Source organism: Mustela lutreola, chromosome 1, assembly GCF_030435805.1.
Source record: "Mustela lutreola isolate mMusLut2 chromosome 1, mMusLut2.pri, whole genome shotgun sequence".
In the NCBI taxonomy this organism is placed as follows: Eukaryota; Metazoa; Chordata; class Mammalia; order Carnivora; family Mustelidae; genus Mustela; species Mustela lutreola.
In genome coordinates, this window is record NC_081290.1 from 222,904,829 (window position 1) to 222,929,849 (window position 25,021).

Here is a 25,021-nt window from a genome sequence, read left to right on the forward strand (position 1 = left end):
GTGAAGACCACCAACTTTGGAATCAGCCTGCATCTGTATTTCGGGTCTAGAATTTTCTTTTTTTTTTTATTAAGTAGGTTCCATGCCTGCCACTCTGCCTACTTGTGCGCTCACTCACACACACTCTCTCTCTCTCTCTGACAAATAAATAAATAAAATCTTAAAATAAAATGGGGAGCTTGAAGAGGTACTAGTCTATGGGATGAAGATATTACTGGTGAATAGTTTACTTTCTCATTGTAGGCTCCTTGGATTATAGTTTTAAAGGGAGACAATGTCATATAGTAAGTAGTGTTGGGAGGTTATAATTATTACTCCTGAGTATTTCCTTTAGAATATGCTGTTTGTTTTCAATTGCTTTTTCTTTTTGAGTGAAATGAGCTTTCAAGGTGAAGCTTTTCTTGGTTATATTCTTTGTGGCAGCTCTTTTATAGAAGATCCTTTATGTAAATGCCACCTTACATTATTTTTTCTGCCAATTCTGAGCAATTCTGAGGACAGAATTGTTCCTGGGGAAAATGTATCATCAAACTGCCTTTTAGGTTTCCCAGGGGTCACATGCCAAAATATCCATATGGTTGTAACGTACTTTTGTGTGTGTGTTTGTGTGTGTTTGAATGTCACAAGTTGTAATAACTGATAGCTATCAATCATCAGGAAGTATTTGCTATAATTCAATATATCAGGGGCCTTTACTGTGGTCAGGGATTTATACACACACTATCTTGAATCCTTGTGACCTTCTTAGGAAGATACTAGTACCCCTTTTATAGATGAGGCAACTGAGGTTCAGAGATGTGGAAAAATATGCTGAAATTCACCTAGCTTGAAAGTGGCACAAACAGCATTTCAACCCAGAACTCTTTCAGGTTATAAAGCTGGGCTCTTACCACTGGAGAAGCCCCACTCCTCTGGGCCTGGGGTTGTCCTGGAAAGCCTTACAGAGGGGAAAGTGCTTCAGCGAATACATGGATAGATGGAGGATGAAATAGGGAATAGGGAATTTTCTATAATGACATATAATTTCATACAATGTAGGAGAATATTCCAGCCTGGAGACTTGAGAAAGGATATTATGTCCAGAGGGTTTCTGAATTATGAAGTAGTAGAGGGCAAGTGATAGAAGATGAGGTTGGAAAAGAGGTGGGCAGGGCCCCAGTATGGGTATTATTGTATCCTCTGAGTTTGTCTTCGTTAGATTATATCTCCTCTTTCCTGCTATCACAAACATCCTGTGCTTACCTGCATTAATAATGTGCATCCCTTGTGTAGAAATAGTTTCTTTGCTTGCTTGTCTCTGCTATACTGTGACCTCTTTGAAAGCAAAGACTGTGTGTTTTATCTTGTGGCCATTGTAGCCCGGAGCATGCAGTAGGCACTCAGGAAGTAGTAGGAGGATGAAAATGCCTTGTCCTTCTTGAGAAGAATTAATATTAATCATAGTCATCTGTGGGTTTAACACTCTTCTACTCTTTCAAAGTTGAGTTGGATTTTAACTTGATAATTTTTGAATCTGTTCATATTTCCTATGGCTAACACACCTGATAGAAAGAGTGTCACTGGTGAGATAGGGGTAGGAATAGAGATACTGGTATAACCCAAGTTCAGCTAGGTCACTTGGTCTTCTGGTGTCACCCCTCACATTTTCTACAAAATTCAACTTAATAGTCACTGATGAATCAGTCCTATGCCCACTGTGCTTTGTGCTGTGGGGGTTCAGATGTAAACAAGAGAAGAGAGGCAGTATGATATGGTGGGGAAAGTCACCCTTTACACATCATAGAGTTTCTGTGAAGAAGAGATGAGAGGATGTACTTTTAGGTTTTAGGTGTGGCCCTTGCATTATTCACAGGGGCAAGTGGGACTACTACACATGATTTGATCAACAGATTCTGACATCTTATATAGGGTTACTTTAGTCTTGGGTTAATAACAATATAGCAGGTATAGGATATGTATATAAAAATAACTATAGTGAAATTCTATATTTGAAAAATGATATAATAGAACTAAAATTACTGTGGAAACACAAGGCAGGAAGGACAAGGACCGCTTAGTGTAGGAAATGACATTGACTAGATCCCATGGACCTTTTCACACAGTGACATATGTGATAGAGGGCTATGGAGATTTTTTTTTTAAAGATTTAACTAATTAATTCAGAGAGAGAGCATAAGCAGGGGGTGGGGCAGAGGGAGACAGAGAATCTCAAGCAAACTCCTGCTGAGCATGGAGCCTGACATGGGACTTGATCTCATGACTCTGAGATCATGACCTGAGGCAGAATCAGGAGTCAGAAGCTTAAACTACTGAGCCACCTAGGCTCCCCCGAAGGCTGTGGAGAATAAAGGCTTAATTAACTATTGTCTGCTCTGAGACCCCTTCTCTGACCACTGTATTAAAATCAGATCAACCTTTGTATTCTCTTTTGGAATCAAACCTGCTCAGTTGTGGTTTCCAGGTGTTTATTTGTGTATTTGCTTGTTTGTTGTCTGTTTCCTTCATTAGACTATAAGCACTGTGAGGTCATTGACATATCTAGCTTGTCTTCTGTTGTCTCCCTAGCACTTATCTGTGGTAGGCACTCAAGAAATGCTTGTTAAATGAATTGATGACTATAACCATTCACTGTCACTTCTCTGTACATCCTATTAACTCTGGGCAATTGCTATACAAGATGGTGACACAAAGGCAGAAGCACCTGAAAGTAATCAAAGAAGCGACTTGGTCGTGTTTGAACTTGTTGCCATTGTTCTGAGTTTTTTGGTTTCAGCTGAGGATATCCTTTTCCTTTCCTTTATCTTTTTTACAGTGTCCTTATCCCTCAGACCGGATGAATGTTGAAAACAATGAGTAGACCATACAGTATATTTTTAAGTTGATGATTAAAGGTCTCTAGAGGCCATTTTATAGTGAAATCAGGACTGAAAATTTTGACCTTGGAGTTCCCCAGGAGGAAAAAGCTTAGGCAGCTACTTTTCTTCAGTTGCTTCCTTTTGTGGGTGATTTTCATGCGAGGATTTTGTAAAGTTTAGTATTTTGAAATGCTCCTTTTAAAATCTTGTATTATTCAATGTAATCAAAATAATTCATTTTAAAGCAATCTCTGAAAAGAACGCTGTAGATTTTTGTTGCAGTGATCCTCACAATGTGATTCATAGAAGAGTTTCCATGAGGGAGGAGGAGATGCATTTAAGCATTGTGTTGTAGTATCTTGTTCATAGGTACCACTTTAAAAAAAAAGGTAGTTAATTTAACAGGAGTAACAAGGTAAAGATTGTGGTCCCTTATGTCTTTTGTCTCATTAGAGGGGAACAGATACTATAACTTTGAGAACTTGGGAGTCTCACTTTGTACAATTTTTTAAAGCAGCTTTTGAAGGAAAAAGGTGAAAATAGGATCTACTTTATTAACTTCGATTAAATGCTAGGAGGAGCCTGATGGTCTTGGGACTCCTACACCAGTTTAGTAGGATTCTTAATATTTAGAATGTCCACAGTCAGAGTTGGTGCAGAATCAGTTGTTGAAGAGCAGCAGTGGTGGTTACAGTTGTTAAAAAGATTTCGTTTTGGGGCGCCTGGGTGGCTCAGTGGGTTAAAGCCTCTGCCTTTGGCTCAGGTCATGATCCCAGGATCCTGGGATGGAGCCCCACATCGGGCTCTCTGCTCGGCAGGGAGCCTGCTTCCTCCTCTCTATCTGCCTGCCTCTCTGCCTACTTGTGATCTCTCTCTCTGTCAAATAAATAAATAAATAAATAAATAAAAAAGAAAAGAAAAGGTATGTGCTTTGGTGAGTGCTGTGAAGTGTGTAAACCTAGCAATTCACAGACCTGTACCCCTGGGGATAAAAATATATGTCTATACAAATAAAAAATTTAAAAAAAGAGAGAGAGAGAGAAACTGTTGGAAATAAAGGGGGAAAAAAAAAGAAAAGACTTCCTTTTACCCATTGCTGTTGTGCATGTACTGCTGATATTATACACTGGGCCCTTTTTGATTGATCTTCCCTAAATGTATTATGGTTTTGGAAAATGAACATTGTTATATGTGTTATATATATAGCAATTTAAGTGACATGGTTTGAAACAGCTTATTAATCAGTCTTGCCATGATCTCTCACCTGGACCTTTCAGTAACCTTCTGTTCAATCTTTCTCCCTTTTTAAACTATCACCTTCCTTCTCTAGACAACCTTCCACAGAATAGCCAGAGTGATCTCTTTAAAATATGGATCAGAACAAGAACAAGTTTTGTTTTGTTTTGTTTTGTTTTAAGAGAAAGGGAGAGAGGTGGAGAGGCAGAGGGAGAGAGAGAATCTTACCCCGGCTCCATACCCAGTATGAGACCCATGCTCATCATGAGCCTGAAGCAAGGCTCAATCTCATGATCTTGGGATGTAGGGCTCAATCTCAGTGACCCTGAGATCACGACCTGAGCTGAAATCAAGAGTTGGATGCTTAACCAACTAAGCCACTCAGGCACCCCTGGATCAGAACAAGCCTTAAAACTCTTAAGGCTTCTCATTTTCTTAATGTTAAATTTAAACTCCCTACCCTAATGTTTTCCCCTCTTTTCACCATGCTCCAGACACTCTTGTCTCCTTTCTGTTTCTAACAAGGTAAACTCTTTCTGATCTCTGGGCCTTTGTATTTTCCATTTCTTTCTGGAATTTTTCCCCTGGCTGGCTGCTTTAGGCTTTGCTTCCAGTGCCACTTCATGAAGAGTACCTCTGCGTTTGTTTCTCAGGACTGTTGTAACAGTACTACAAACTGGGGGGCAGAAATTTATTTTCTCACAATTCTGGAGCCCAGAAGTTCAAAATCAAGATTTTGGCAGAATTGGTTTGTTTGGGGGGTGCAAAAGGAGAATATGTTCCATGCCTTTCCTAGTTTCTGGTGGTTGCTGGAAGTCTTTGGTGTTCCTTGGCTTATAGCTGATGACCATGTCTTCTTCTGTTGTCACATGGCTGTCTTTGTTTTATTCATTGGTGTCTTTTTTTTTTTTTTAAGATTTTATTTATTTATTTGAGAGAGAGCACAAGTGGGGTGAAGGGCAGAGGGAGAAGCACACTCCCTGCTGAGCAAGGAGCCCATTGTAGGATGCAGTCCTGGGACTATGGGATCATGACGTGAGCTGAAGGCAGATGCTTAACCTACTGATTAGGCACCCTACTGTTGTCTTTACATGGTCCTCTCCTCTCTGTCTCTTTATCTCTTCTCATAAGGACACCACTTATATTGGATTAAGGGCTCATCCTACTCCAGTATGACCTCAACTTAATTATATCTACAGTGACCATATTTCCAAATAAAGTCATATTCTGAGTTTCCAGGAAGAATATGAATTTTTGAGGGGTTGGGGAAGGCATTATTTAACCCAACACACCTTTCCTGAACTCTTTTTTTTAAAGATTTTATTTATTTGTTTGATAGCGAGAAAGAGAGAGAGAGAGCACACACACAAGTAGGGGGAGCAGCAGGCCTCCCGCTGAGCAGGGAGCCCGATGCGGGGCTCGATCCCAGGACCCTGAGATCATGACCTGCGCCGAAGGCAGACACTTAACCACTGAGGCACCCAGGCGCCCCTCCTTTCCTGAACTCTTGAAGTAGGCTGCAGTAGTGGAGCTGTATTTGTAAACATACTCATAAATTACTTCCTTTTATCCAGTGGTGAGCAAGCTACTTGATTAGACCACCTTGCATGCATTGCACTCAATTCTGGGCATGCCATCCATGAGAGGAACATAATTGAACTAGCATATGAAAGGGAGTATGAACATTTCAGAAATGGTGTTAGATGGGTAAGAACCAGTATTGCTCTGTTAGTAGGATCTGAAAAGTCCTCACACCCTTTGCAGGAAGACTTTCCCTTCAGAGAAGGGGAAGTAGAGAAGAATGGGTGGTGTTACATACACCACAGGGTTATAATTCTGTTTGTGGAAAGATACGACTCTTTAGGCATAAGGGTAGAATCTCTGTCTTTTTATTCTGTACAAGATTCTTTCTCCATCTTTCAGAAGATCTGGCATGGTATACGATTATAACAGTGCTACCAGAGGAGTATTTTGCATGTCCAGAAGCATTTAGAACAATAGAGTATAAAGGAAGAAAAATATTAGTAATATATCTTACTATATTTAACAAAGCAAGAGAATATAAACATGTAAAGCTCTGTTTGGTAATATACAGCACTATGTAACTTTTATAAGATTACTGTTGAAATGCTTACATATTGTATATATGAGTTCTGTCAAGGTTTTTTTACTCTATAAAATGGAATAAATACAACAGTTTCTATTCCCTTGCAAGTCAGCAAGTGGATTTTAGCAGCATTTGTATGTGGTGTAGAGGACCTCATGGTTCTAGGTATTCATGCTTACATGGAGATCAGGAATGACCCCTCAGTTCCCTTTACCCTCGTCCTTCTGTCAGCCTCTTTATGGAATTCACATTCTAGTTTTATCCAGCTGTTAAATGTCTCTATTCCGACACCTGAGATGTGAACCTCTGCTGAAGCCCACCTATAACTAGGCAGGTTGTTGTGCCTGCAGATTCAGTTCTTTCTTGCACGTCATACTTTTACTTCTGTCTTCAAATTGTTAGAACACTATGCTCTTCTAATAGCCCTGCCTCCTACTTGACTGGTTAAAAAAGTAAAGGTGTGATGTAAGAGGCATTTTAGCTAGGACCCCTTTAGTTTCTTCCCTTTCCACCTGGAAATGTAACTCCTGCACCCATCTGTTACCCAGTGGAGAAGAAATTCCTCTGTCTGTCCAAGTTAAATCCCTCCGTCTTTGCTGTTGACCCCATTCTGTCTTGCCTCCTCAGAATCCCCCCTGCCTCACAAAATGCCTCTTACCTATAGTTTCAGTCATTCCCTCTAATCACTTTTTGCTCGTGGGCATGATACCTCTTACGTGTTTCTTCCTTCTTTATAAAACTCTGTTGAGAAAATGTATCTTGCACTGATCAAATCAACATTTTATAGCATATTCAGGTTTACCAAACACCAGAATGCTGCTGAATGAACCCTTATGATATACATTTTACAGGAAGCTGTCATTTGGGTTAGATAAACTGTGCACTCGCTGAGATCTACACCTTTAGATCCTTTTCAGCCCTAAAAACTGTGACTATACCTTGTCAAAAGGCCAAGTGTATTTTAATTTAATACTTCGGTAAAATGCTGATTAGTTTTTCTACTGCCGCTCCATACAGATGCTGGCCTTTGGTCTATATTAATTTCAGTTATTTATCATCATGTTTCTGCTCCCAGTAAAGGGCATGCAGTTCCTGTGTCCTCAATAGCCTGTATAAGCCTAAACTATTACAAGTTGGTTTTAGATTTTACGCTTGGGTTTTTCCCTTAGGCATGTGATTTGTCACTGGGCAAAAGACACAGCAAACTACAGTCTTGTGCTCCTTTTCCAAAGTCAGTAACAGACCCATGCAATAAATGAACCTGCATAAACTTACTCTTGGACACTTTGACCTCCGTTCTCATTATTTTGAATCATTCTGGTCTCTGAAAACAATGTTGGGTCTCATTTTATACTAATAGCAGAGCTAGGATGTATGTATGCCATTATTCATTCTCTGTATATTCACTGATCTTCTATTATGTACCAGACATTATACTAGTCACTGGAGATTTAGTGGGCAAACCAGATAAAAGTCTTTGCCTCATTAGACTCTATTTGTAGTGAACCAGTTTCGTTCAGTGTTGGTTTAGAGAGGCAAGCTCAAATTTCAGTTAGGTTTCTCTTGATAGATTTCCTTATCTACATCTGGAGGCAGTCTGATGAATATCATCTTATCTCCTATTTCTTCCCCTCATAAACCATATACCTCCTGCCAAAAAACAGCAGTAGTTCCTGAATATGCTTGTTCTGCATAGCTTTTATCTTGCTCCCTTTGCTTGAAATGCTCTTCTGTTTCTTTTGTACCTGAAAAAAAAATTGTTACTACTTAGGGTTCAGCTCAGATATTCCCTCCTTGGTGAAGCCTTACAGGATTGCCTCGGGCAGGATGGTAATTTCCTCTTTTGAGCTCTCATAGCACTTTGTAGAACTTAACCATACTATCCTGTGATTGTTTATTATTGTGTTCACCACTTTTGCTAAATTTGAGAGATGGAATTCTGTCTTACTTCCCTTAATGTGTGTCATTTAATGAGTACTCAATACACATATTTTTATTTTTATTTTACTTTATTTTTTTTCAATACACATTTTTAAATAAAGGAAAAATGTACTATGGATGTGATTTTAGTGCAGCATAATTTACATATGATTATAGTGAAGTAGAAATGTAAATATACATACATCATAAAATAATACATATACCTTAAAGGAAATTTAAAGGTTTATAAGTCTATTTTGTTGATTATCTTATACATATAGAAAAATGCACTGTCCTACTTCTAGAATCCTCTCATTATCTTTTAGGGTCCTTTTCCCCTAAGAAGAGTAACCACTATTCTTTTTTTTTTCCTAGTTAATTTTTATTTGTCTTGGAACACATAAAATAACAAAAGTTTTTATGATATAAAATGAAAAAATATTAAAATATGTAGTTAAATATTGTAATGGTAAAACAAATGACAATTTTTTTAAAAAAATTAAGTTGTTTACTTTCATTTTTAGTATTTTTTTGGTAAGGGATATATACTATGTTATGGTGGTTAAACAACCAAATTTTATTCTATTTTATTTTTTATTTTTTTATTATGTTCAGTTAGTCACTCTATAGTATATAATTAGTTTTTGATGTAATGTTAAGTGATTCATTAGTTAAGTATAACACTCAGTGCTCATCATAACATGTGCCCTCCTCAATAGTCTCCACCGTGTTACCCACTCCCGGGACCCCTCCTCCCCTCTGAAATCCCCAGATTGTTTCTCAGAGTCCATAGCCTCTCATGGTTCATCTCCCTCTCTGATTTCTCTCCTTCCCTTCCACTGTGGTCCTCCGTGCTATTGCTTAGGCTCCACATATGAGTGAAAACATTTGATAATTATCTTTCTCTGCTTGACTTACTTCCCGTAACATAAACCCCTCAAGTTCCATCCATGTTGATGTAAATGGTGGGTATTCATGGTTTCTGATGACTGAATAATATCCCATTGTATATATATACCACATCTTTATCCATTCACCTGTTGAAGGGCATAGAGCATCTCGGTTCCTTCCACAGTTTGGTCTTGTTGACACTGCTGCTATGAACATTGGGGTGCTCATGCTCGTTCTTTTCACTACGTCTATATCTTTGGAGTAGGTACATAGTGCAGTTTTGGGTTGCAGGGTAGCTCTATTCTTAACATCTTTTTTTGGAGAAGTGTCTGTTCATGTCTTCTGCCCATTCTTCGAGTGGGTTATTAGTTTTCTGAGTGTTGAGTTTGAGAAATTCTTTATAGCTCTTAAGAGTAACCACTGTTCTGCACAGCATAAATTTTTTAACTCATAAAATAATGATGAATGCCATATTTCAATTATGCAAATATATCTTTTTTTTTTTTTTAAAGAGAGATTTAAAGTAATTAGCATCTCTGTATCTCGGGTTTTTTTTTTCCCCCCTTAAGAGTTTGGACTTAAGGGGCCCCTGAGTGGCTCAGTGGGTTAAAGTCTCTGCCTTTGGCTCAGGTCATGATCTCAGGGTCTTAGGATGGAGCCCTGAGTTGGGCTCTGTTTGGCAGGGAGCCTGCTTCCTTCGCTCACTCTCTCTCTCTCTCTCTCTGCCTGCCTCTCTGCCCACTTGTGATCTCTGTCAAATAAATCTAATAAAAAAAATAAAATCTTTAAAAGAAAAAGAGTTTGGACTTAAGATCGAATCTGAAATTTTTAGGAGTCTAATATTTAAAACTTAATGGCCTCTCCCCCTTCTTATACAACAGCGCCCTCTGACGGTATAACATTTCTTAAAATTTATGTATTTAGTGATCCCTGCAGCACTTTGTAATTTGAGAATTTAAACTGTGGCCAGGTAATTCTAGAGGTGCAAAGCTTCCTAAAGCCATTGAGAGTTGATCATGTGATTTATTGATCATGTGGTGCTTTGTGAAAGCCAGCAGATGATGCCAGAACCTTCATCTGATGCAATACTTCAGTGTTGTTTGACAAAACATGTTATTTCTTGATTTACTGTAATTTTTTGATGCTTCAAGGGCAGGATATCCTTACGTTTGTTTTAGCAGTAGAGCAGAGGTATTTTGTGTGTGTAGAATTTTGGTAATTTTGAGTCAGGGGCCCACGGTCTTTAGTCAAAGGAAAAGGGAGTTACTGAACATTGCACCGTTCCTGGAGAGAGTGCATGAGTAGTCCGTATTCTTGACAAGCATATACTATTTTTTCAAATGTAATTAGATGCTGTTGTGTACTCATTTATACCGGTATTAAGTTTATATTAGCTTCTCTAGTGTATTTTTTCAAGCATGGACTATTAAAATAGAATATGTATGTAAACTCTAACATTAATAATAAGAGAAGTTCATACATAAAATTGTGAGGAACCACTGATTAGAATTGAACTGCATCCATTTAATAATTATTTATAAAGTATCTTATATAGGTATGCTGTGGTAGCTATTGTGTTCTTGCCTTTCTAACTATTATTTTATAAATATAGGAGGCTGGATAGTCTAACTTTTTTCTACAATGGACTCTCCCATATCACTTATTTTCTCCCCTTCCTTTGTCATTTTCTCTTCAAATAAATAATTTATTTCTAATAGTCTCCTTTTTAAGATTAGGGGCAGGTTACCAAAAAAGTATAGAAGGAGGGAATATAGTTCTCTCTCCTGGTTAATATGGACAGAAGGGTGTGTGCAAAACAGTGTCATACTACAGAGAATGATGGTTTTCATTTGAAGAGTATACCTGAGGAAACTTCTCCTTTCCTTGTTAAAATGGAAACAACATGTGGTAAGGTTGGCAATGAAGAAAACATCCCTGTGGGAAGAGAAGGACAATCCTGTCTCTTAGACTTATATTCTTCTTGGTGGGATTTGGTTCATTTCCTTTGTCACTACCATACTATCCTTGAGGGATACTGTTGCCCTTTTAATTCTTGAAATCACATTTACTCTCCAGTCCTGTTTTCATAATACAGACAAGCATATGCAGAACAGTTAAGCAGGATTTTCACAAGGAAATACCAACTCATAAGATATGGTTTACTCTCCCTTCTTGTTTTAGCTTTGGGCTATTCCTCTATGAGGGATAACTTAACTTAGTAGGACTCCACTTAGAGATACTCGCCCTTCTGCAGCTATAGACCTATGGTTTGCCTAAACCTTACCTTCCTTCCAGGTTTTGATTCCTTCCTTGAAAACTTGTATCCTTCTAACATGAGGGTGTCTCCCCTTCAGGGGAGATCAACCTTGCCTAGAAACAATGTGTCTCCATTTAGGAATTCTAATGAAATGTAATGCCACACTTCCAATACAGGACATACATATCAAGTGGAAGAAAGTGGGTCTGTCTTCTTTTTAGCATCTTTGAATTAGAATTGGGAACCAGAGAGCCGTCTTTCAAGGTACTTTGATTTACTGGAGGTGGAACTCTTTTTTTTTCTTTTTCTGTGTACCTCCGAGTATACTTTTCCTATCTCTAGTAAAATTTCAGTTAGCTATGATCATATATCTGGGTTTGTAAATTAAACTAACTGTAATACTGAGTTTTCTAAAATGAAAAGCTCCTGAGTAAGAGTGTGATTTTTTTTATTTTGTTTTTTTATTAGTGCCTAATTAAATGAGTTAAAAATAGTTGTATAGTAACAGTTACTGAGTTAGGCCAGTGAAAAGACCAATATTCCACATTTTCTTCAATTTAACTGTTAGTAAATGGCGGGGAGTATGTCCTTCGTTTTACAAGTTGGGAGAAAGATGCTCTAGTGTTTCCTGTTTAAGTTTAAAGTTGGTAGTCAGCTGTCTCTGCAATACTGTATTACAGTGAAAAATGGGGATTTTGTTGAAGGTGGGATTGGGTAGGGGATAAAAGCGTGTGAAAAAAATTATATTTGAGGGGCACCTGGGTGGCTCAGTTGTTTAAATTCTGCCTTTGGCTCAGGTCATGATCCCAGGACCCTGGGACTGAGCCCCACATTGGGCTCCCTGCTCCTTGGGGAGCCTGCTTCTCTCTTTCACTCTGCCTGCTGCTCCCCTGTTTATGCTCTCCCTCTCTCTCTGTTAAATTAATAGATACAATCTTAAAAAAAAATTACATTTGATTTTTATTTATTAGTTATGTTATCCTGGGCAAATTATCCGCCTTTCTAAGTGTCAGCATCTTTTTATAAAACTAGTGTAATGAAAGTGCCCCAGAGGGTAACTGCGGGGAGAACATGATCTTTATAAGGCACCAGCATGGTGCCAGGTGTGTAGTTCATGCTCTGTGTTATTTGCATTCCCTTCTCCCCTGTGTCATGTTCGTGTTACACAGGTTAGTGTAATGTTCTAATGGACTTTTCTGGATATGAACTTTATTCTTGAATAGTTTTGAAGTTAATTAAAATAATTAATTTTGCTGCAATATATTTTATTTAAAGGATGTTCTCTTTGTTCCTTTTTGCCTACACATTCTGACAGATCTCTTCTCTACAAGGTGAAGGAGAGAGTATTTCTTGAAATTTCTTGGACTGCATTTTAGAAAGGACTACTTTATGTGACTAGAGGTGTGTTTCTTTTTTGAGGTCATGTTTTATTGCTTCTACAGCACTATTATTTATTTTAGTTATTTCAATAAACCAAATTGCAAAAATAATTCCAAGTTCCACCCTTCCTCTAACTTGTGACCTTGGCAAAGTCACTTGATGTCCTTGAGTGCAGTTTCTTCAGTTGAATGACACAGATCAAATGGTTTATACAGCCCTTGTCCCTTTTTTTGTTGTGATTTATAAAATCTCTTTATTCAGGAACACAGAGCTGAAAGTGGTATGTGGGTCCCAGTTCTCAACGGCAGAGGGCACACTGCCCCTAGTGTGCGAAGCCGTTAGGTATTGGAAACTATCTGCAGTTATGTAGCCTGAAGTTGATGTTCTTGATCATAGGAAGGAGCCAAGAAAATTCCCTAAACTAATGTTTTACAAAGAAGATTTCATGGCCTGTTTTCTAACTATTTAATATTTAGGTGAAACACTTAAAAAAAAAAAGAAGATTTTGACATTCTGGGGGCACTTCTTAGGATTATATGAACTTCTTTTTTCTTTTGTAAAGAGCTTTATCATCTCCCTCCACCTTATTTACCCTATCTAGGTACTCTAAGCTTAGGGTGATTTTTAAATGGGGTGGAGAGGAGAACTAACATTTATTGAGTCCTTACTGTATATTAGAAGCTATACCTAGCACTTTAGGTACATTTTCTCTAATCCTCACAGCAATCCTTTAAATTGTGTGTTACTCTTATTTTATACAGGAAGATACTGGGCTCAGAGAGATGAAGTGACTTGCCTGAGGCCTCACAATAGGGATTCAAGTGCAGGTCTATTAACTCTCAAACCTGCTTTCTTTCTACCATACCAGAGTTCCTTTTTTTTCCCAATTCAAACAATTAGGGCCAAATTACTAGGAGCAGGCATGGCCAGACAATGGTCACACAAAGAAGTTTGACTTTCTCTTGTTCTGAAGTTTTGGTGACCCTTATAATTCTAGATGGAAGCTTTTCCTCTGACAAGAATTTTTTTTACCATTTATGTTTAACATCCTATATATAAACACATACCCATGTTTTCAAATTTGAAACCTTTAAACTGGATTATTGAAATATTTTTTTTGGTGGGCTACTTTTTAAGGGTACAGCAGTGTCGCATTTTACAAGAAGCCTGGGTTCTAAAGTCAGTAGGTAAGGTGAAAACCACTACAGTGGAATAATCTCTGAGAATCCCACGGTAAGGTGTCTTGTTAGAGAGCCATGTACCTCCTTTCTGTAAGTCCAGCACAGCTAGTCTTTCCTTCTTTGGTGAAACAGATCATGATTTTTCCTGTTCAGCTTCAAATGATGAGGCTGGCTTGTATTTGGGGGCCATGTTGGGTGGTAATACACATCTTTAAACACCAGACTCTCATTCACCATGGTTTGATGCTTATAGTATTAGAGGTATTCTGAAACCTAGATCAAAAGAAAGAATAGCAGATTCATCTTCTATTTGAGGGCTTAGGCTTAGGCTAACTCAAAACTTCAGCTGTACATCAGCATCACAGACTACTGCATTCTACTCTCCACAGTTTCTCGGACTCAGTAGGTCTGGGATTCTGCCAGAGCATTTGCATTTTTTTTTTTTTTTTTTTTGAGAGGGCGGGAGCATTTGCATTTTTAAGAGATTCTCAGGTGATGCTGATTCTGACTGTAGGGACTTCGAATGGAGGACTGCTGTACTAATGAATGGAGGCAAGTAGGATCACTTGTCTTCCCTCCACTGTCTCTCTTGCTCTCCATTTTTTTTTAGGTGAATGGGTATACTTGAATTCATTTAAATTAAGTGTAGGTGTTATGGCTCAGCCAACACTTTATCCCATTGCCTGGCCAAGCTTACATCTTGGCCCAGAACAGGAGCTTGGCGATTCAATAGATGCTTATTGAATGAGTGATTGGTTATATATGTTAAACTAGCATATAAAATGGGAGGGATTTTTTAGCACATGGACATCATTATCATATGCCTGTTCTGTACAAACTTTATTTTCTCGAGGTAGGCAGATTTTGGATTAGAATAGCTTATATTTTAGGACTATGTGTAATAATGACCATGGTCATCAGAAAGTATACAGTTAGTACAGTTTTGAGAAACTTGCATGATTGGGACCTCTGGAATACTGTGAAGTAGATATGTGTGGATAGATGGAACTGGGTATTAGGAGTCCCATCTGTTTTAGAAGGACCTAGGTAAGTCTTGCAGAGCTTGGTTTAGATCTGAACCAGACAGTCTGAAGCAGCACTGGAGCAGCACTGAGGTACTGGTCTACACCAGACCAAATGCAGCAGTTTCACTTCTGTCTCCATAGTACTGGGGAAATGCAGCCCCATGATCCTAGAGGCTCAGTGGGACTCTGTACTGTGGATAACACTATAAATTTAGGTAGTTGCACATGAATATTTCATGTTGTAGGATATGATAATTATATTTAAAATGGTGAGTTTATTAAGGGAAGGGTAAAAAAAATCACAAAAATGTAAAGTTTGTTTTAAACTTAAAACTATTGTCATTTTTATCATTTGGACATGTTTTATAGTAAGTTTTGCAAAGTCTCAGTGTCCTGTGGTTTTTTCTCTTTCAGTGTAAATTAAATTTTCTTCCTTTAAATTCATCTTACTTTTTTATGCTGAAATACTTTCAGGTAAATTGCAGATAGCATGACATTCTATCTCTAAATCATTCAACGTACAGCTGTATAAAACAAAAATGTTTACTTACATAGCCTCAATATGATCACTCCTAACAAAATTAATGAGTCATTAGTATTGTCTAATACCTAGTCCATATTCACATTAACCTAATTGTCCCTAAATTATCATTTGTTTGAACCAGAGTACAACCTGGAATCATGCATTGCATCTGGTTATTTTGTTCCTTAAAGTTTAGTATTTATCATTACATTGTCTTACCGTTGTCTTATCCCACGTTTGGATTTGTCTGATTGCTCAGAGTGTCTTTATCTTGTTCATCTACCTTGTGTATTTCCTGTTCTGTACAAACAGGAAATTAGATCTAAAAGAAATCAGATCTGAAGGCTGGAAAAAGTTACAAGTTGAACATTTTTGGCATGATTTTATTATAGGTGAAATTTGGTGATATTTGCTTTTCTTGTACCACCTGAGGAAGTGCATAATCCATGCCTGGCCCGCTGGTAGTGATGCTAATTTTGATCAGTAGATTGAGGTGATGACAGCCTGATCCTTCCATTGTAAAATTACATTTTGTTATGTGACAAGAAGATACTCTCCATGGTGTTACTTTGGTCCTAATACAAATCTTCATTTCCCTGTCATTCATTTTCCTAATGTTTTTAACACCATGTGGTAATTTTTGCCCAAATCAGTAACTTCATAAGGGTTTGCAAAACTCATTTGTCTAATTTTGTCATTCCTTCTGCTTTAGCTGACATTTAATTGAACACAGCTCTTTTTCATTAACTGGGACTATTTGATATTTTGAAACACAATTCCACTGGAAAGGGAGGTTAAATGTTGAGTTTTTTATTTTTGTATTCCCAATTTCTAAGTTGGTTTAATAGGCACCTTAAGTGGTGACAAATGACTAGTATTTTGTTTTTTCTTTTTTGATATCCTTCTGAACTAGTAGATTTTTGTGAATTGAATGTTTCAATCAGCTAATGAAAATACAGATGGTAAGGGATATCTGTATTTTTTTAAAGATTTTATTTATTTCAGAGAGAATGGTCACATAAGCAGGGGGAGGGGCAGAGGGAATGGGATAAGCAGACTCCCCACTGAGCAGGGCCATCCCAGGTGCTGGGAATCCCGACCTGAGTGGAAGATAGATGCTCAACCCGCTGAGCCACCCAGGCGCCCCAGGGATATATGTATTTTAAAAGTTAATGGATTCGAATCTCTGTTTCCAGTTCAGTTTTAATTACTGTTTTTTAAATACCTCCTTTATAATTGTTATCTCTTCTCTTACACTGAAAATCTTGAGTACTGATAACACTTTTTTATTGTTGTTGTTTTTTAAAGATTTTATTTATTTATTTGGGGGAGAGAGGTGCGCACACAGTGGGGTAGAGGGGTAGAAGGAGAGGGAGAAAGAGACTCCCTCTGAGCCAGGAGCCCACACAGGGCACAGTCCTAGGACTGATCATTATCTGAGGCCTGAGCTGAAAGCAGATGCTTAACTGGCCAAGACATCCAGGAACCCCTGTTGGGTTTTGTTGTTGTTGTTGTTGTTTTAAGTAAGTTTCACACCCAGTATGGAGCATGAACTCATGACCCTGAGATCAAGAGTTGCATGCTCTACCAAATGAGCCAGCCAGGTGCCCCTAACATTTTTTTATCTTACAGTATAAAGAAAGTAATTTCAAAATAACTGCCAGTATTACTACTGTGACTAAAATCAAATGAAGTTTAAAAAGTTTTGTGTAGGTGTGGTGCACAATGAATTCTGGACCACTGAAAAGAAATTTAAAAAAAAAAGTTTTGTGGTTATTTTTGTAACATAGGTTGATCTTAATGGAAGAATAAACTTAATTATTTTTTTTGTTCTCATTAAATTACTCTCCTCTGAAATTTGTCTACTGTGTTTTTGTCTTAGGTTGATCATTTTGGATTTAGTGCTGATAAAACTTTTAAACAGCGGTACCTAATAGCTGATGCGTACTGGAAGAAAAATGGTGGATCAATACTTTTCTACACTGGTAATGAAGGGGACATTACCTGGTTTTGTAATAATACGGTATGTGCAAATTCTTATGCTCAGTTTGCCTTTTATTATGGCAAACTGGAAAAAAATATGTTTTGCTGTATGTATGACCAAGTATCATTGTAGCTAATTGTGAAGCTCTTTAGAAAATAACAGATAAAACTCATTAATAATAGAAAAATGGCAGAAGCATACAAGTGGGCAGATCACAAAAGATTGAATACAGATGTCCAATAAGCCTGTGTGTTCTGCCTTAAAGAATTATACATGAAAATATTTTTGGATAGTTGAATTGTACATTTTTAAAAAATTTTGTCTTGTGGGGTGCCTGGGTGGCTCAGTGGGTTAAAGCCTCTGTCTTCGGCTCAGGTCATGATCCCAGTGTCCTGGGATTGAGCCCCGCATCGGGCTGTCTGCTCCGCGGAGAGCCTGCTTCTTCCTCTCTCTCTGCCTGCCTCTCTGCCTACTTGTGATCTCTGTCTGTCAAATAAATAAGTGAAATCTTTAAAAAAAAAAATTTTTTTTTTGTCTTGATTCTAGAGTGAATAAGGAAGGATATAAGGGACATGGGAATAAGAATGTTATTGCAGAGGCATCTGGGTGGCCCAGTTAAGCATCTGTCTTCGGTCAGGTCATATTCCTTGAGTCTTGGGATTGAGCCCTACATTGTTCGCCTTGCTCATCTGGAAGCCTGCTTCTCACTCTCCCTCTGCCTGCAGCTCCCCCTGCCTGTGCTGTCTCTCTGTCAAATAAATAAATAAAATCTTTTAAAATTTATTTATTTATTTATTTTTAAAGATTTTATTTATTTATTTGACAGAGAGAGAGATCACAAGTAGGCAGAGAGTCAGGCAGAGAGAGAGAGAGAGAAGCAGGCTCCCGCTGAGCAAAGAGCCCGATGCGGGGCTCGATCCTAGGACACCGAGATCATGACCTGAGCCGAAGGCAGCGGCTTAATCCACTGAGCCACCCAGGCGCCCCTAAAATCTTTTTTTTTTTTTTTAAAGATTTTATTTATTTATTTGACAGAGAGAGAGATCACAAGTAGGCAGAGAGGCAGGCAGAGAGAGAGAGAGAGGAGGAAGCAGGCTCCGTGCTGAGCAGAGAGCTGATATGGGACTCGATCCCAGGATCCGGAGATCATGACCTGAGCCGAAGGCAGCGGCTTAACCCACTGAGCCACCCAGGCGCCCCTAAAATCTTTTTTTAAATGTTATTGCATATAGGTTTTTTTGGTTTTTGTTTGTTTTGATTATGGTCAATGTAAATGTAAACACAAGGGTGTGATTTTTGTTTGTTCAGTGTTGTGTATTCAGTCTAAAACTGTGCTAAGGCATATAATTGGTGCTCAATAAATATTTGTTAAATGAATAAATGGATAAAACCTAAACAAAGCCAGGGCAAATAAGAAAAAAAAATGCAAGTTTGATTGTCAAATAGGATTTTAGCTTTCCTGTTCTATTTTTCCTATATTTGTGAGGGTTAAAAAATTGTATAGATGTCAGCTTGCTTCCCTGACTGTATATCCTATCATCTTTTATAATAACACTTAAATCCATTAACAACATTTAATTTGAAAGGAAGAAATTTTCCTTTTTTGTATTCCAAAACTGTGACTAGAAGATGTCAATTTCCTACCAAAAAGCTAGTCTGTGAATTACCTTAAAGTGAAGACTGAATTATATTTTCTCCACTGCCAATGTCTGGCAATGGTGCCTAGTATTCAGGAGGTCTCAGTAAATGTGTATTGAACTACACTGAATTGGAAGTAAAGATATGAACCCAATTATACTGTTATTGGATTTCCCATTTCTGATTATTTCCTTAGGAATATTGAGTCTAAATATGTTAGTTGAAAATAATTTCCTGAGAAATGAGATCCTAGGATGTCTGTTTCTCTTACATCAGTGACAAATGAAGTTAAGATTTATTTTCCATCAGATTCCTGCTTGCTTTTTCTATGGAACAACTGAGGCTGCTTTAGCTTTTTTTTTTCTTTCTCTTATGTGACTTCCTATTTATGCAAAGGCCATGGGGCAGCTTCTCCTGTCCAGTTATTTTTCCAGCTCCTCTCCCACTTCCTCCTCCTCTTCCTTTTTTTTTTTTTGAGAGAGGGAGAATAAATGGGAGGGTAGGAGGAAAGAGAGTAGGAGAGAGAGATTTTAAGCAGGCTCCACATTCAGTGTAGAGCGCAACTTGGGGCTCAGTCTCATGACCCTGAGATCATGACCTCAGCTGAAATCAAGAGTCAGACACTTAAAAAAAATTTAAAATAAGAATAAATGAAAAATTAAAAAAATTTTAAAAAGTCAGACACTTAACTGAGCCACCTGTGTGCTCCCTCCTTTTCTTTATAGAATTAATAAACAGGCAGCTGCTCCTCCCTCCACTGCTCTGACAGACACTGCAGCATAATTTCAGGCTTGCCTCAGAAGTGGTAGAGAGGAGGAGCCACTCAAGTGTTGAAGCAGTTCAGGAAGGGGCTAAAGGTAGATCCTTAGGAGGATCTCAGTTTTTTCCCAGCCCTAGACACATCCCTGTACATACTAAAATGTCCTGGTTGCATATTCACATATTCTGGACATTCATCTATTAAGAGACAGTGTAGCAGAATGTCAGGAGTGATTAGACTGATTAGGACTGATAAGGATTGAATTCTTGTTTTACCATTATGCTTTGTGACTTTGGGTAGTTTCTTATTCTGTGCCTCAGTTTTCTTATGCGCTAAATGGGTATATTAATAATCTGGTTCATAGAGTTGCTGTGAGGAATAAATAAGAATTAGGAACTTAGGACAATGCTATACTATTATTAAATGTTAATATATTACATGGACCTCTTCTGAAAAATACAAATACCCTGAAATAGATATAGGCAAATAATCACTTATTATAATGCATATCAGTTCACTTAAATTGCTTCCATTAAAAGCCTGAGGTCAGCTCCCCAGAGGTGTGGCTATTTTGATAGATGATCCTTACCCTTAAGAAGCTTATAATCTGGTAGGGTAAGACATACATATAAGCAAATATTGCAACATGGTAATAGAGAGCTATGCCTAGCACGGTGGTGTTGAGAAGCGGGAGTGATCAGCGGTGCCGGTGATCAGTAGGTAGAGGAGAGCATGCTTGAGCTGCTTATTACAGAATCTGCAGATAAATGGCAGGGACTGGGCAATGTATTAAGAGAGAAAGTAAGGATTATTGAAACCATCACAGATAACAGTTTAAATTCTCCATCAGCACATGCACGCAGATCTTTTAATTGTTCATTTATTGATCGAAATGAACAAAACCTTTTAGAAATTTCTTAGTTGTTGGTAGGGAGCAGCAGTTCATTAAAAAACAAGAGTGTGCCCTAGGAATGACAAATAGTTTTAATCTGTGCTAAATCTAAATCTAATCGATTGATGTTGGCTGCCTAGAGTGCTTTGTCAAGAAGAATTCTGAGGGCACCATTTGAGGTAAATGAAAAAAATGCAGTGATTGATTAATCACAAGCATTAAGTGTGGACATAAGGAGGTCGAATGCACTGGCTGATTGTGCTGTGAAGCCAGCAAGCCAGTGTTCAGTTCTTGGCTCTGCCACTTTCTAGTTGTGTTGACTGTCATAGGATATTTAAACTACTGTGTCTCAGTGTCCCTGTCTCTAAAATGGAGATAATAAAAGTGCCTGTCTCCTAGATTGTTGTGATAACTAAGTGAATTACTATATATGAAGTATTTAGAACAGTGCCTGACGCATTGTAAGCACTCAGCTATTACTGGCCTTTGTTAGCGACTGCTTATTTCCAAGTAAATAAGATAATATGGAACCCAAGGGAGTCCAGTATGCTTATTTTTATTGTTTTTTTTTCTTTTATGTTGTGAATGTTTATGAGTAGGCAGCTAACTTAGACATCCTCAGTTCTTTCCTAGACTGGTACACAGGGCAATTTGAAGACTATTTTCAACACAGTATTGATCCTACAGCTAGAATGTTAGAATAAGGAGAGTTGGAATGACTGGTGTTTGAGTGACTTGAGATTATTTTTTATTGTTTCACTCTAACATAGTATGAGATTGATGTGCAACAATGAAACAATAATTTTTTATCTGTAGAACAAACATAAATTATGCAGCTTCTCAGAGTTCTTTTTGGTCTGGTTTAACATTCGTTTCATAGGAGTTGCCAAAAGGTTTGATGATTTTTTTCACATCCTGGTTTTTATCCTGTAAAATATTTGTAAATTCTTCCCAGGGGTTCATGTGGGATGTGGCTGATCAACTGAAGGCTATGTTGGTGTTTGCAGAACATCGATACTATGGAGAATCCCTACCTTTTGGTAACAAATCATTCAGGGTAAGTACAGGTATGCCTTGTTTTATTGTACTTCCATTTACTGTACTTCACAGATCATGTGGTATTTGCAAATTGAAGGTTTGTGGCAACTCTGTTGAGCCAGTGTATCAGTGCCATTTTTCTAATAGCATTTGCTTCCTTTGTGTCTCTGTGATACATTTTGGCAATTCTTGTAATATATTTGACTTTTTCATTGTTTTTATATTTATTTATTATATATAATATAATAATATTATTATATTTATTTATTTTATATTTATTTATATTATGGTGATCTGTGATCAGTTGTCTAAGATGCTCACATAAGATGGCAAACTTAATTGATAAATAACGTATCTGTTCTGACTACTCTACCGAGTGGCTAGTCCTCCATCTCTTTCTGTCTCCTCAGGTCTGGTTATTCCCTGAGACACAAAAATATTGAAATAAGCTAATTAATAATCCTGCATAATCCTGCAATGGCCTCTAAATGTTCCAATGAAAAGAAAAGAAGAGTTGCATGTCTTTCACTGTAAATAGAAAGCTAGAAATGATTAAGCTTAGTGAGGAAGGCATGTTCAAAGTTCAAAATAATGAGAGAGGCCAAAAGCTAGGCCTCTAGTGCCAGTCATTCAGCCAGGTTGTGAATGCAAAGAAAGAATTCTTGAAGGAAATTAAAAGTGCTACTCCAGTGAACATACACCTGACAAAAAAGTGAAACAGCATTGTTGTTAATATGGAGAAAGTTTGAGTGGTCTGGATAGAAGATCAAACAAACCACAACATTCCCTCAAGTCAAAGCCTAATCCAGAGCAAGGCCCTAATTCTCTTCAATTTGATGAAGGCTGAGGAAGGTGAGGAAGCTACAGAGGAAAAGTCTGAAGCTATCAGAGGTTGGTTCATGAGGTTTAAGGAAAGAAGCCATCTCCATAACATAACAGTGAAGATGAAGCAGTAAGTGCTGATACAGAAGTTGCAGTAAGTTATACAGAAAATCTAGCTGAGAGAATTCATGAAGGCAACTACATTAAACCATAGATTTTCAATATAGACAAAACAGCTTCTTAAAGAGAATGCCATCTAGGACTTTTCATTGCTAGAGAGGAGAAGTCAATGATTGGCTTCAAATCTTCGAAAGGACAGCCTGACTCTCTTGTTAGGGGTTAGTGTAGCTGGTAACTTTAAATTGAAGCCAGTGCACATTTACCATCCTGAATATCCTAGGGCCTTAAAGAATTATGCTAAATCTACTTTGTTTGTGCTGTATAAATGGAAGAACAAAGCCTGAATGGCTGCACATCTGTTCACAAAATGGTCTGCTGAATATTTTAAGATCACTGTTGAGACCTACTGCTTAGGAAGAAAAAAGTTTCTTTCAAAATATTGTTCATTGACAATGCACCTGGTCATCCAAGAGCTCTGATGGAAATGTACAATGTGGTGAACGTTGTTTTCATGTCTCCTAATACAGCATCTACTCTGCAGCCCATGGATCCAGAAGTTATTTTGAGGGGTGTCTGGGTGGCTCAGTGGGTTAAGCCTCTGCTTTTGGCTCAGGTCATGATCCCAGGGTCCTGGGATCAAGCCCCATATCGGACTCTCTGCTCAGTGGTGAGCCTGCTTCCCCCTCCCTCTCAGCTGCCTCTGCCTACTTGTGATCTCTCTGTCAAATAAATAAATAAAATCTTTTTTAAAAAAGTCATTTTGAATTTCAAATCTTATTTATGAAATACATTTCATAAGGCTTTAGCTGCCACAGAGAGTGAATCCTCTGATAGATATGGGCAAAGTCAGTTGAAAACCTCCTGGAAAAGATTCACCATTCTAGATGCCTTGAAGGATATTTAGGATTTGTGTGAAGAGGTCAAAATAATCAACATGAACTGGAGTCTGAAAGAAGTAGATTTCAGCCCTTGTATGTAACTGTGAGGGGCTGAAGACTTCAGTAGAGGATGTAACTGCAAATGTGGTAGAAATAGCAGGAGAACTAGAATTACAAGTATAGCCTTAAGATGTGACTGAAATCCTCCAATCTCATGATAAAATTTGAATAGATGAAGAATTGCTTCTCATGGTTGAGCAAAGAAAGTGGTTTCTGAAGATGGAATCTACTGCTGGTGAAGATGCTATGAAGATTGTTGAAATAACAACAATGAATGTAGAAAATTATAAAAACTTAACTTGGTTAAACAGCTATAGGGTTTGAGAGGACTGATTCCAAGTTTGAAAGAAGTTTTCCTGTGGGTTAAGTACTATTGAACAGCATCACAAGCTACAGAGAAAGCACTCATGAAAGGAAAAATCAATCAATGTGGCAGACTTTATTGTTGTTTTATTTTAAGACATTGCCTTAGCCACCCTAGCCTTCAGCAACTGCCCCCCTGACCAGTTGGCAGCCATCATCATTTAGGCATGATCCTCCACTGGTAAAAAGATGAAAGCTCAGAAAGCTCAGATGGTGTTAGGATTTTTTATCAATGAAGTATTTTAAAATTAAGAATGTACATCTATTTTTAAATAATACTAATGCACGCTTACTGGACTACAGTATAGTGTAAACATAACTTTATGTGCACTAGGAAGCCAAAATAGTAGTTTGACTTGCTTTATTGAGATACCCACTTTATTGAAGTGAACTGGAACTGAACATGCAAGATCTCTGAGGTGTGCCTGTATACTTTTTTATTTTTAAGTTTAAAACTTTTTTTTTTTTTTTGAAGTTTAGGGTATTACATGTTCTAATAACATTAAGAAAGAAATGATAGCTTTAATTTGAACAGCTTGAAATTTCAAAAATTTGTATGTAATCTTTCCTTTTTATATGTAATTGAACAGATTAAGACTTTTTAAAGCCATAATATTATCATTTATAGTGTTGGTCAGTCTTTAACTCAGTGTAATGAGGTTAGCTCTAACTAGAGAAATCCTAAGGTATGGCTGCAGAGACTTTGAAGGGAACTTCTCAGTGTTGCAAAAATGTCAGTAAGTAATTCTGGTTTATAAATTATACACTTAAATTCTTAGGTCTACCCCTGGAAAAAATACAGTGAGCACTCAATTGTTTAATAGGTATTTTTCAATAAAATGAGTACAAATTATCCCGTTTTCAGCGAGTCCCAACGGGCCACTTGGATTACCTTCTGGCCTTTCCTGATCTCACAAGGAGCTTTGGCCTTGACCACAGACTGTGCGCCTAATAAAAAGGATACATTTTCTGCATCTAAGTCACTCTGTACTACCTTTGAGATTCTGAGTGTTTGGTTGCGATCTGCGCTATTATTTACACAATATTTTTCTTTTCTTTTCTTTTTTTTTTTAAAGATTTTATTTATTTTA

The 25,021-nt window shown here is 37.7% G+C and overlaps 1 protein-coding gene and 1 pseudogene across 4 annotated transcripts in view; both read left to right on the forward strand.

Annotated features, from left to right (window-relative positions):
• PRCP (prolylcarboxypeptidase) overlaps positions 1–25,021 on the forward strand; it is a 73,664-nt gene that overhangs the window by 21,234 nt on the left and 27,409 nt on the right. For all 4 annotated transcript variants that reach the window (XM_059187788.1, XM_059187809.1, XM_059187818.1 and 1 more), the window contains exons 3-4: positions 17,258–17,398; positions 21,605–21,706. In XM_059187788.1, the coding sequence (XP_059043771.1) occupies positions 17,258–17,398; positions 21,605–21,706 (243 nt within the window). The remainder of the gene's footprint in view (positions 1–17,257; positions 17,399–21,604; positions 21,707–25,021) is intronic.
• On the forward strand, positions 21,713–23,387 carry LOC131840201 (tigger transposable element-derived protein 1-like; annotated as a pseudogene).